The sequence below is a fragment of the Cucumis sativus genome, chromosome 7 (genome assembly GCF_000004075.3).
Source record: "Cucumis sativus cultivar 9930 chromosome 7, Cucumber_9930_V3, whole genome shotgun sequence".
NCBI classification, from domain to species: domain Eukaryota; kingdom Viridiplantae; phylum Streptophyta; class Magnoliopsida; order Cucurbitales; family Cucurbitaceae; genus Cucumis; species Cucumis sativus.
The window spans coordinates 16,956,657-16,970,331 of record NC_026661.2 but is presented as its reverse complement, the minus strand read 5'-3'; the positions used below and the strand labels follow the sequence as shown (position 1 = coordinate 16,970,331).

General features: G+C 27.3%; 2 protein-coding genes across 2 annotated transcripts; both read left to right on the top strand.

Moving 5' to 3' along the window:
* The first annotated feature begins 12 nt into the window (after window positions 1–12).
* Window positions 13–3,255, top strand: LOC101211297 (hyoscyamine 6-dioxygenase). The gene is made up of 4 exons (XM_011660958.2): window positions 13–335; window positions 700–950; window positions 1,513–1,828; window positions 2,733–3,255. Exons 1-4 carry the CDS (start codon window positions 27–29, stop codon window positions 2,973–2,975), a joined length of 1,119 nt encoding a protein of 372 aa, XP_011659260.2. The 5' UTR covers window positions 13–26; the 3' UTR covers window positions 2,976–3,255.
* A 6,441-nt stretch (window positions 3,256–9,696) lies between these two features.
* On the top strand, window positions 9,697–13,408 carry LOC101221249 (protein DOWNY MILDEW RESISTANCE 6). Its single transcript, XM_011661466.2, has 4 exons — window positions 9,697–9,961; window positions 10,405–10,658; window positions 12,234–12,549; window positions 12,923–13,408. The coding sequence occupies exons 1-4, from the start codon at window positions 9,767–9,769 to the stop codon at window positions 13,175–13,177; spliced, it is 1,020 nt and encodes a 339-aa protein (XP_011659768.2). The 5' UTR covers window positions 9,697–9,766; the 3' UTR covers window positions 13,178–13,408.
* The last annotated feature ends 267 nt before the right edge of the window (window positions 13,409–13,675 follow it).

Genomic DNA, 13,675 nt, shown 5'->3' with positions numbered 1-13,675 from the left:
TAGCGTGGGACCTATGTATATTATGAATGAGGAAGAGAGAGAGAGCAAATGAAACAGGAAACCTAGCCAGATCATCTATTGTGTATAAAGGAGCTGCTACCTCAGACCTCATTAATTATATTGATCATATTAGTCACTCAATCATGGCTCAAATGAACTTTGTGTCCAACTGGGAGGGTGTTGAATCAGTACCTGAAAGTTATGTTTGGCCGCAGGAGAAGAGGCCGGGCATTGCACTTAAGAAGACGATTCCCGTGCTTGATTTTGCAACACAGGATCGAGCTCTTCTCTTCCAAAAAATTCTCGACAGTACTCACGAGTTCGGAGTTTTTCAGGTTTGAAAGAGCTCATGAATCCCTTTTTTTTTTCCAAACAACGACAGTTTGTGTGATCTTCTAACTATCTTAAATTTTGATTTTAAACTTTTTAGTTTTTATCGTGGGGATATCAAATCTTTGATTTCGAGGTTGTGGAGTATAGTACTATATGGTGATATATAGTTGAACTATGTTTATATTGATGCTAAATTTTGACGAATGAAAATTATGAAAAATGCACTTGACCCTCACTTGATCCTCACATGATACCAATAAGATAATTATAGAAGTGGGAAAAGGTCAATAAGATAATCATGGATGAGATGAGAAGTTAATACAAGATAATTATGGATGACATTTTGTGGCCGTCAATTTGTTATAGGTGATAAACCATGGAGTATCAAAGAAATTAGTAGAAGAGACAATGAGTGTTTTTAAGGAGTTTCATTCGATGCCACCACAAGGTAAAAGAAGGGAAGTTTCCAAAGACAATAAAAGCTGCAAAGTTTTCACAAGCTCAAACAATTATGAGAATGAACAAACACACTTGTGGAGAGATTGCTTGAGTTTAACTTGTTATCCTGATCTGCATCAAAACATTCATTCTTGGCCTCAAAATCCTCCTAAATTAAGGTAATTAATTTTAAAATAGCATGAAATAATTCTCTTCTAATTAGTTTACCTCATGAGCTAATAATATATATTTTTGTACAACATTTTGATCTATGCCCTAAAAGTTGTTCTCCAAACATGAAATAATTAATATTGTTTTTCTTTTCTTTATTTGTTTATAATATAGTATGATGTTATTGTTTATTAGTAATAATAAATGTATTATGATTGGTTGTTTATGAATATTATAGACACTAATAAATTATTTCCATAAAATATCTATAATATTTCTAAAACTAACTATTCAACTACGTAGGGTAACATTATTTGTTGATAAACAAAATATACAATGAGGATCAAGATTTTGAATTTACCTATATAATCGATTACAATCAATCAATATGCATCAATATTGAGTGTCTGATCATTTTAGTATTATAGTAACGTTACCAAACACTTTAATAACCGTTAAATTATTGTTTGATCCAAAAGTACGTTTAAGTTGTGGGATAAAGATAAATTTAATATCATATTATCTAACTACAACCAACAAAACTTAAAATGATGATTATTATTATTGCAGAGAGGTGGTCGGAGCGTATTGTATTGCAATGGAAAAGTTTTCTCGAGAGATAATAGATCTGATAAGTGAAGGGTTGGGCCTTGGGCAAGGCTACTTCGAGGGAGAAATGAGTTCGTACCGAAGGTTAACAGCAAACCACTATCCAATATGCCCAAACCCTAGTTTGACTATGGGATTGAATCAACATTGCGATCGGGACCTCATGACCATCTTGTTTCAAGATGTCAGTGGTCTTCAAGTCTTCAAGGATGGCCATTGGATTTCTATAGATCCTATTGATGATGCATTTGTGGTTAACTTTGGCTACCTTTTAGAGGTTTGTTAATAATTCACGAAGAATTTTTAAAAATAGTAGATTTTACAAAATATTTACAATTTATAGCAAATTATATCACTCATAATCATTGATATGCTATCGTGATAGAATCTAAAATTTTGCTGTAAATATCTTATTTTATTTTACTATTTTAAAAAATGTCTCTTATTTTAATGGTATCTCGGCTTTCAATTTAGTTTTCATTTTGTTAAAATTATTTTTAGTAGTGGTGAAAAAAATTAAATTATTCATACCAAACCATTTCAATTAATATTATATGTATAATTTGATATGATAGGTTTCACTGAATAGAGAATAAAATTTATTTAGTATATTTTATAAAAGAAAAACCACTGTCACCCTGTCTCAATTTTTCACTTTAAATTTTTAGTTGTATCGAATAATCGCTAGATTTAACTAAGCGGTATTTTTAAAAATAGCAAAATAAATTAAAATATTTACAAACTGTAGTAAAATTTTGAATTCTATCACTATAGCATATTAATTATTAGAGTGATTGCAATTTTTACCCTTGATTTAATTTTTACTAGCTAATATAAAAAAAATTATTTTAATAAAAAATATCTACAAACTCACTAGCTTCTATACTATTAAGATTTTCAAAACTTCAAGTTTGATTATTCAACAAACTAATTAATGAAGTAAACTCCACAAAAAAATTGCAAATTTTAATGATAGAATATACTTATGTTCGTTTATATAATTAATTTTAGTGTTTGTATTGTCATTAAAAACCCTTTTGTTTTTATGTATAAAAAGTATTAATATAGTCCCAACCAAGTCATAGAAAGCACTTTAAAATACTTTTTGGTGAAGCAATATTTATTCTAATACTATGATCTATACAAGTAGATTTTGTGTGATTACCTTATAATATATATAGGTCATTAGCAATGGAAAGCTCAAGGCAGTAGAACATCGAGTCGTGACAAACGCAGAGGCATCTCGACAAAGCTTTGGGTATGTTATTTTTCCTGAGAAAGAGATGATAATAGAACCAGCAAAATGTTTGATAAATGAAGCCAATCCTCCACATTATCGTTCCTTTAAGGTTGAAGACTTCAATAGGCATTTTTTTGCTGTGTCAAATAATAATGAGGAAACAATGAAGTTTATATTAGCATAAACATGCCACGTTTTAATAAGTTGTTCAGTTGATTACTACTTTGTTATATATCTAGTTGTAATGTAAAAGAAAAACTATACCATATATGCTTACTAGGAAATGGAATTATTGTTTTTCAGAAGAGTTCTAGATAAGTCGAAGGATTAGAGTGGCTGCCCTTGAATGTTGACATGTTGATGATTTCATAATGAAAAAATCAAGAAAACTCACACTTCTTATAAGATATATAGAATGGAATACTTCTCTTATTGTCAATTGATCATTTTGAGATAGAATATCATACTATCAAATACATTAGACATCTCTGTCTAATGTTTGACATCCACTTATAAGATTGGAATAAAAACATCTCCCCACAAGTGGATGGTGGTTTTTCTTCATCTTGAAAAGTACAAAGGTGATATGGAATAATTATAGAAGCCTTTGGTGGCTCATAATTGGATGAGATTGGAATGGAATGTGTTTTAGATTCGATTTCTAAGACTACTCTCACATTTTACAATCTTTTATCCATTTGAATTTTCATTAACTCAGATGCTTTCTAACACCAAGGACGGATCGATTAAGGGTCACCCAGAACGTGTCCCCTTTACATTATTTATTTTTGTTTTTTAATATTGATTTTTAAGTGTTAAATTACAATGTATATTAAATTTAGTTCATTTTGCCTAATTTCTGCTTCTATGTTAGTAGTTGTGCCCCTCCTGCACAATCTTTTGGTTGCGAGTTCAAATCCCGTATACTACAATTATTTTTACGAAATAGTTTTTATTCTAAATATGAATAATTTTTTTTTCAAATATCAAATTTCTTCGTAAATTGTCACGAAATAGTTTTTATTCCAAACATCAATACTTTTTTTTTCTCAAATATTAATATTTTTTTTTCCAAATATCAAATTTCTTCCTAAATTTCAATGATTTCCTAAAAGAAAAATAATTTGATTTCCTAAAAGGAAAATAATTTTTTAAAAAGAGGAAAAAAAATTATTTAAGATAAAACCCTAACTTATTTTCTAGCTCTCATTTGTCATCTAACAAATTTTTTTAAAAAAAAATAAACAAAAGTCGATGATTCAAACTTTCACTTTCTCAACAACATTCTAGGCAAAAGGTATTAAACTTTCTTTTTTTGTTTGTTTTTTTCTATGATAATTTTAAATTCACATATTTACATTACAAAAAATCACGTGGAAATTGTCGGTATTTCCTTATTGCTACAAATGTCGTGAATGTTATCAGAGTATCACTGAAACGTCGTGATATTTTTTAGTGTGTTTATTATATAGTGCCCCGTGTCCCCTATATAAAATTTCTGGATTCGCCACTGTTCACCACCCTTTCGATTTTCAAATTACTTGATTGCATTCTAGCTCTTTATGAGAACCAATCGAGAAAACCCACCTCAAGTAATTAAAAGTACTCAGTAAAGAATAACTACACAATTGGGGTGAGACGACGACCGTCAATTTGATTATGTTTAATTCACCTTCTTAGAATATTTTGCTTCATATACCATAGTTCCAAATTTGATCTATTTTGCACAACTATATATCTCCCAACTTATTAATACTTTAATTAGTTCCATATTACAACTTGTGACAATGTGCAGTTATATTTGAAGTACCATTTTTTCTAAGGTGGATGTCTACTTTATATAAAAGTAAATCTCTAATTCATATTTGGTGGTTGGATTCTTTTATGCACAACAATCTATTAAATTTGGAACACTTATAAAATAACGTTAACCCTATTATCCCTTCATCAAGTGCATGTATTGACATATTATTCAAATTTCCATAAATAAAAAGAGATTTTTTTACACATTAATGTATTCATATTTAGAAATTAAACAATGACTTTCTAATAACCCATTCAATCTTCTTATTCTTTTATTATATATTTTTTTTACTTACAAAAGTAAAAAAATTTCAATTGATCTATGTATGAAGGATATATATAAAAATGGAAAGAATCTCTCCATCTCGTTTTCACATCAAATGAAAATGATTTGATTGAACAACTATGATTATCAAATCATAGATATCTCATACTTAAAAGGGGATTTTTCCTAAAAAAAACAATACAATTAATGAATACACATCATAATTAAGAACAAATTTAGCTTCTCCTACACGCATTTAAATGAAACAAATCTATAGAATATATAAAAGTTTGGATGATATTTTTTTTTCATTTATAACCTTTCTAGAATTAGCTTATGTAATTAAGTAAATGGTAATGTTGTTTTTTTTCTCTTATATTTTAATTATTCTAATTGAAGAAAAAATGAGATAATTTTACAATTAATTACGGTAACTTATGAATAACTAATAGCTTAAAAAAACCAAAAGTCCTTCCAACTTCTAATAACTCAATAAAACCAAAAGCCTTTCCAACTTTTAATAGCTTAAGAAAAATCGAAAGTTTTTCAACTTCTAAAATGTAAATAATGAATAATGTATATGCCCTATCAGCTAATTATGCTAATTGTAACTATTTTATAGCTCACGAAATCAAAAAATTCATTGTTCAAATGAAAAGTACGAAAGTTTTCGATTTACCACATTCTCTTAGTTTGTGTTTTTTAATTCATTCATCAATTCTCTTCTCTAAAGGTTTCTAGAATTTAGTAGGTAAACCAATATACTATAGTTAATTTAATTTTCAAATTGTTGCACAATACGTAGAATTGTCTAGCAATCATTATAACATTACATTTTAAGAACTATTTATGAGTTTAGTCTTAAATGACAATCAGGAGGAAAATTAATCAATTGAAAATGAAGATCCTTAACAAACAAAAATAAAATGTTGTTATGAGAAAAAAAATCAAACAAAACAATAAAATAAAAATGGAACACAAGTTAAGACAAAAACACATTGGTGGTGGATCCAAAAAATTTATCGGGCACTGAACAGTATATAACAAACATACTAAAAAAATGTAGATTTAAAAATTGTATAAAAAAAAAATAACACATTTTTCATGGAATATTATTGAGAGTGGCAATTTTGTTGCATTTATTTCTAAATATTTGTTAGATAACAAATGAGGGCTAGAAAATAAGGTATCTTACATATGTTTTTTTTTTTTTTCTCTTTTTAAAAAATTGTCTTCTTTTCAAGAAATCAAATTTTATTTCTTCTAGGAAATCAAATTATTTTTGTTTAGGAAATCATTTAAATTTAGAAAGAAAAATCAAATTATCTTCATTCTAGTAAATCAATCGGGGAAGAAAATTCTTGATATTTTGAATAAAACTTGGAAAGAAGATAATTGATACAAGATAAAGTTTTATCTTATATAAATTTCTTACTCTTTTTAAAAAAACTATACTTTTTTTAGAAAATCAAATTATCTTCGAAATAATTGAATTTTATAAAGAAAAATAAGATTATCTTCATTTTAAGAAATCATTTAGAGAAGAAAATTGTTGATATTTTGAATTAAACTTGGATAGAAAATTATCGAGAAAAGATAATTATTGATATTTGGAATAAAAACTATTTCATAAAAATAATTATTGTAAGTAAGATAACACATAACCCCATGATTTTACAGGTCCACCAGAACTAAAATTTAGCTAGATTGGAGCATTATTTAATATATATTGTAATCTGTCACTTTAAAATTGATGTTAAAATATAAAAATCGAGAGGGTGAAGGAGACACGTGCCCTCGACCCCTTAATAAATCCGCCGACACTTAATCTTATAATTGGAAAAATATTTACATTAGACATTAATTGAAGGTCATAAATGACAATCAATTTTATTCTTGGAAAGACATTACCTACTCATATAATTTGTTTTTTCGCACCAAAATAATCACTTCAACCAAATCTTAAATCTCTCCATATGCTTTTTTGTTCAATGAAAAGCGATTCGATTATGGTGTATGATTATGAAATATTAATTACTGCTTGATTTAAAGGGAAATAAACAATAAAAATAAATAATTTTAATTTATGACCAAATTATGAAATAGTTGTAGAAAATTTGTGGGTATTGTACTCACTTATTCTATTTCATTTAGCCTTATTTTAAATTGATTTGACTATAAGATTAATTTTGGAAACGGTATTAGATGGCAAATTAGTTTAGTATTTTTTATAAAAATATCTGTAAGGTTTGTGATTTTACAAATATAGCAAAAATAATTAAATTCAGACTAAATTATAACTTTATGTGTACCTAAAAACTAAATTTGAAAATTAACCATAGTTTTTTTTTCTGAAATTGTGTTAAAAATTTGTCAAATCATAAGAACCAAATTTATAATTTAATCTAGTTGTGTGGAAAAGAAAAGTTTTTCTATTGATAGTTGAACAAGAATGTGTGAGATATGAAACCTTCTATGTCAAGGAATGCATGATTATTGCTTAGACAATAAGCTCTCATCATATTTTGTCCATTATAAAGTATTTGCTACTATATATTTGTTACTTTTAATCCAAAATGATAATATCAATCAAGATGATTATATGTTTTACACGTCAAAGGATATTTTCTTAAAGAAAAACAAAGTGGATGTATGCTTTTAGGTTAGAGGTACTTGCAAAAAAATTTGCTCACAAAGTCTAGCGTTTGGTGTTTACAAAAATGGAAAAAAGAAATAATCACACTCAACTCACCTATAAAAGATATTCTATATAATGTGACAAATACTCTGGTTATTGCTAATTTATACTTATACATCTCTGGTACATTTTGATATGCTTGATAAACGTTAATCATGTGAAATCATTTATACTAATAATAAATTTTACGGATATATATATATATATATATATATATATATATATATATATATATATATATATATATATATATATATATATTTGATAATGATGTACTATAATGATACATTGTTGATATACTTGTTAATCGTTCACTCTTCTATATTGTTGATAATTTTGATATACTTGACTGATATACTGTTGATACAGATAATTGATATACTGTTGATAAGTTGGAAAAGCATTCCACGTTCCTTAAATAACTCTTACGAGTTATTAATTTAATTTAATTTAAATTAAATTAATATTTAAATAAATAAACAAATAATTAATTAAGATTTCATTTAAATCATATTTAAATAAATATCTCTCACATAATCTACAGATTTAATTTCATTAACTTAACAATCAAATTTAATTAATAGAATTAAATTAAGGGACATTTTTAAAATAGAAAAATAAATTAAAATATTTACAAGCGATAGCAAAATTTTGGGTTCTATTAATGATAGTCTTCTATCACTATAGCATATCAATGACTATCAGTTATAAAATTTATTATTTGTTAAAAATATTTCAAAAATTTGCTATTTTTTAAAATCTTTTTAAATTAAACTATTAATTATTTATCCAATTAATTAATTTCTAAATTAAATATAAGACCCAAAGTTGAATCATATTAATATATAAATCTCTCGTAGCCTATAGTTGTAATGTGTATCATATACACATTAAATTTTAACATATAGTTTTAATATGAATCTAATTTACATTAAAATAATATTTGAACTATATTTTATTTTTTCATAATTAATTTTGAATTCTATCTAAAATTAAATTTATATAATAAAGTTTAATTAAAAAATATATAAACTTTATATTGACCCTCATACATTATATTAAGGATGTTTGCAAAAATAGAAAAAATTATAATAATATAGTCCATGCCATTATATTTTCTAAATTGCAAAAGTAACAAATTTAAAGTCGATAACCCTCCAATAGCCCTCTGATCACTAATTATTTGTCATATTCACAATATGCAAAAAAGATGTGTCGTGAGCTGATTTGTTTTTAAAAAATGTTTTTGTCTTATGATGTAATTTCCTTATATTAATTTCTAAAGTAAATTTAAACATTTTAACTTCATTACCTTTTACGAGTTAGGAAGGGAATCTATGGAGCTACAGATCTACAATGATATGAGATTAATTGGCTAAAACTCATTAACCAAATAATCAATATTCGTTAACTATGTGTACACACTCCACTAAAAATTCACAGTTGAACTATTCTCACTATAAATATATTTTTGTATCTACAAATATAAATACCAATAACAGTAAGTTAGTTATTCACAAGTGTCTATTACACTAGTTTGGTCAAATTAGTGTTTTACCCTAGGTTACTTCTGGTCCTTAATTAAATGTCAGTGCTCCTCTGATAAACAACTTATTTATGGCCCAATCAATAATAAACAAAAACTCTTCTCATGTCATAGAGAGAGAATAGGGTCGTTTGTTCAAGTCTCAAAGACACCATTTAAGAGAACACTCGTCTACTTACCCTAAAGTTGAGAAGAAATGAATTTCTTCTTGTGTGATTATGCTCCAAGCTCTTCACTTGGTCTTGTCCCCAAAACAATAGTAAAAAAAAAAATGTCAAAAATAGATCACTAATGACAAAATATTTATCATTCGTCAAAAAATTAAGTGTAATAAATTTTGTCTTTTAATGATTTTGTTCTATAAAATATAAATAGTTGGTTAATTTTTCTATTTTCGAAAAACTTCTTCAAAACATACCATAAGTATATTTTCTTTTAAAGTTAGATTAAAATATTCAAGAGTTTATTCAAACACAAATGACAAACAAACAAAAAAAAAGTTACCAACCTCATCACAAAGCCTATTAGTAGAAATCTTATACTTTAGCAACTTGCCTATCTGTTTAAACCATGAAAGAAAAAGAGAAACCTCAGTATTGTATATAAATTAGGGAGCTACTCCATTCTCATATTCTCAATCAATATTATTAGATAGATAATCGCATGATGTCTCAAACGAAGTTTGTGTCTAATTGGAAGGGTATTGGATCAGTTCCAGAAACTTATGTGTGTCCTCCAGAGAAGAGGGTTGGCGTCTCGGTGAAGAAGAAGATTCCAGTGATCGATTTGGCAACAGAAGATCGAGATCTTCTCTCCAAAAAAGTTCTCGATGTCTCTCAAGAGTTTGGGTTTTTCCAGGTACGAAATGCTAATGAATGTCAGTTCTATAGATTCTTTATGTGATATTACCCTGAAACTCATAAATGTATTTTGAAGTCAAGTTCTTAATTCTAATACTGTGTTAGACTACCATTGATACACTGGAATGAGTGTGTAACCAACTCAATCTAATTTAAGTTGATAGACCGAACTCGCATTATATATTTTGAAAATTAGTACAAACCACACCAAGTTGACACTTTCACGTGGAAAAAGGATATAATAACTTTGCAACAGTTTTCAAAATATCATGAAATAAAATCTTAAATGTTATGTTAAATCGCCTTTTAATTAATAATTAAAAGAGTCTATATGTGTTAACCAGTTGAGCTGAGTTGAGTTACGTTTATATGTATATATATACAACATTTTAAACTGTATCACTAACAAATTAAACAACATCGATTCTACTGTTTGTTTAGGTAATAAACCATGGTGTCTCAAAAGCATTAGTAGAAGAGACAATGAGGGTGTCGAGGGAGTTTCATGCCATGTCATCAGAAGACAAAGAGATGGAATGTTCAAAAGATCCAAATAAAAGTTGTCTAATTTATTCAAGCACTCCAAATTATGAAAAAGAAGAGCTTCATCTCTGGAAAGATTCTTTGAGGTTAATATGTTATCCTAATTTGAACAAAAATGTTCAGTTTTGGCCTCAAAATCCCCCTAAATTCAGGTAAACACAACGTAAAAGCTTTCACTTATAGCCATCATTCGATAATCATCATTCTTCATTTTCTCAAAAAATTAGCTGATAAAACCTCTCTCAGTATCGATCACCTTTAAGTTTCATTATTTTGTCGTTATCTACTTTCTCTGTTGATGCTTTAAACAACTGCACCCACAACACAAGATCCGAAGTATGAGTGGTTCACTATTATTGATCTCTAAAAAGAAAAAAAATTATTGTTTTCAAATATATAGAACAAAAAAATATATATATATACAAACATAGCAAAAAGTCCATCTATATTAATGTCATGAATTGATAGACAATGCACAATATACTAAATATCATTCATTAATAGATGTCTATTGAAATTTTTGTATATTTATAAATATTTTCAACTATTTTATCATTTAAAATGTTGTTTCAAAATTAACTAAAAATTCATATGTTGGTTTTAAAAAATTGAAAACTAGTAATAAAATAATTGAAAGAAACTGACATAAATTTAAAAAAAAAAACTAAAAAGGAAATGATAATACAACTCAAATCCATTTCTTTTAAGGACATTCTCCAATTTAATTATTTTAAACTAAGAAAGATACATTTTCAAAAACTTAATTTTGTTTTTGGAAATTGGATATAAATTTAAATATTTTTCTTGAGGAAAAATGAAGAAAAAAAATTGCAAAAGAGTTGTAAGAAAATGAAACAAACACAAACATAAACAAGAGGCCAATAACAAAAAGATTAAGAGTAGACCCTACTGTTTGGTAATCAATCTGTTTTTTATTTTCAAAACTAAAATTTTGAACACTTTCACATCTAAGTTCTTTCTATGTTTATGGTATCCACACTGTTTACTCATATTTTCAAGAACTCAACCAATTCTGGTGAACTAAAGACAGTTTTCAAAAAATATTCCTTCCTTTAAAAGAAAAGAAATTGTAATTTGAAATTCAAGTGTATCTCTATAATGGGTGAAATCTATACTACACAAGTTGAAAAGAAATATGTATAAATCACAAAAAAGACAAAAATAAAATTAACAATAATGAACTTGTTATCAGTTTTAAAAGAAACCAAATAATTAGCATACCAACCTAAACTTTAAAATTTCATTCTCTTTCTTGCATATTTATTTAGACAAACCAATCCATTGTGTACTTAAACAAAATTGATAGTTTTTTTTTTCTTTTTTTGGAAAAAGGATACTATTAACTTTCGTTAAACCGGTTACAAAAATAGGCATCAAGTTTCTCGCCATATCTCTTCAAGAATTTGTGTTTAATTTATCATGTTCACATGTAAACTAACCTTTTATACATAAAATTATGTTCCATTGGTATAAACTTATCAACATCGATTATTAGCTTGTTGGATCTTTTTAGAATAAAAATAGAGGTAGAGGATTCAAACTTCTGATCTCAACGTTGATAGCTCACTTTTACGATTAATACTTTTTAAATAACGTAGAACAACATGATCGGTGTTGTATTAACCTACAACACGGATAAACTAAACTACTTAAATTACACTAAACCCTAAACTATTTACTTTAACTTAAAATGATGATTATTTTAGGGAGGTGATGGAAGCATATTTAGTGGTTATGAAAAAGTTTTCTTTAGAGATATTAGAGGTGTTAAGTGAAGGGCTGGGGCTTGAGAAAGAATATTTTAGTGGTGGAATGAGTAATAACCCAGAATTCTTGGTACACCATTACCCACCATGCCCAAACCCTAGCTTGACTCTGGGGTTGAACAAACATGCTGATCCAACAGTCATCACCATCTTGTTTCAAGATGTCAATGGCCTTCAATTCCTCAAAGACGGTGAATGGATTGATGTTGATCCTCTTCCTGATGCCTTTCTCGTTAATCTTGGCTATGTTTTTGAGGTACGTACAGTTTCCAACACTACAGTAAAAATGACTTTACATGACATTTGTAAATGTTAAATAACATGCATTTTAAAATATGGTAATTCATTTAAATAACAAAACTATTAAAAGTATTTCAAACGTAGAAAAATGTCACTATCGACATTTTGTTATATTTGTAAATAAGTTAGCTCGTATTTTCCTATATTTGAAAATTGTCCAACAACATGAGTAATAATGCAATTTTGAATTTTTCTTTGTTCTTTTTTAATGTCACTTAGTATAAAAATTGTGGGAATGGGGGATTGAACCTCCCACCTCTGGAAGGATGTCATGTCAACTACTCCTTAGCTAATTAGTTGACTTTGACGTTTGTGATTTTTATACGTAGGTGATTAGCAATGGGAAGATGAAAGCAGCAGAACATCGAGTTGTGACAAATACGACAACATCTCGACAAAGCTTAGCATATGGAGTTTATCCTGAAAATAATATGACTATAGAACCATCAAAATGTTTCATAAATGAAGCCAACCCTCCACATTATCGCACCCTCGAGTTCAAAGACTTCGTCAACAAACTTAGGTCTAAGCATCCTGACAGGGAGATGGCAATGAAGTTTATTAGCTTCAACCAACCTTACTGAGTTACCAAAGTAAAATTGTTAACGTTTCTTTGGTGAATTATATTACTATATTTTGTAATGTAATAGATGAACTACTTTATGTTACTATGAGAAGTGGGGTCATTATATGTTGTTGTAATGTACTACAAAAATAAAAACTTATGACATCACTACACTATTCTTATGTAAGAAAAAAATTGTAAGAAACATCATATACGCTGTCATATAAATTATGAAAAGAAAAGTTCTATATCTCTACACCCTTGACTTTCAAGGAGTGAGTTTAACTTTTACTATCTTATTAAAACTTGATAACTATTAATTGTAAAGTTTTCAAACTTCAACAAATCTCACCTTGGGAAATGCATCGAAATGTACTGTAAAACAATTAATCTGATACTCAACAATGTTATAACAGTGGTTATAAAGATCAGAAGGACAAAGTTAGGTGCAAAATATATATAACATTCCAATTTGAGGTCATTTTTTAAATTTCTTGAATTGATTAAGTGATAAATT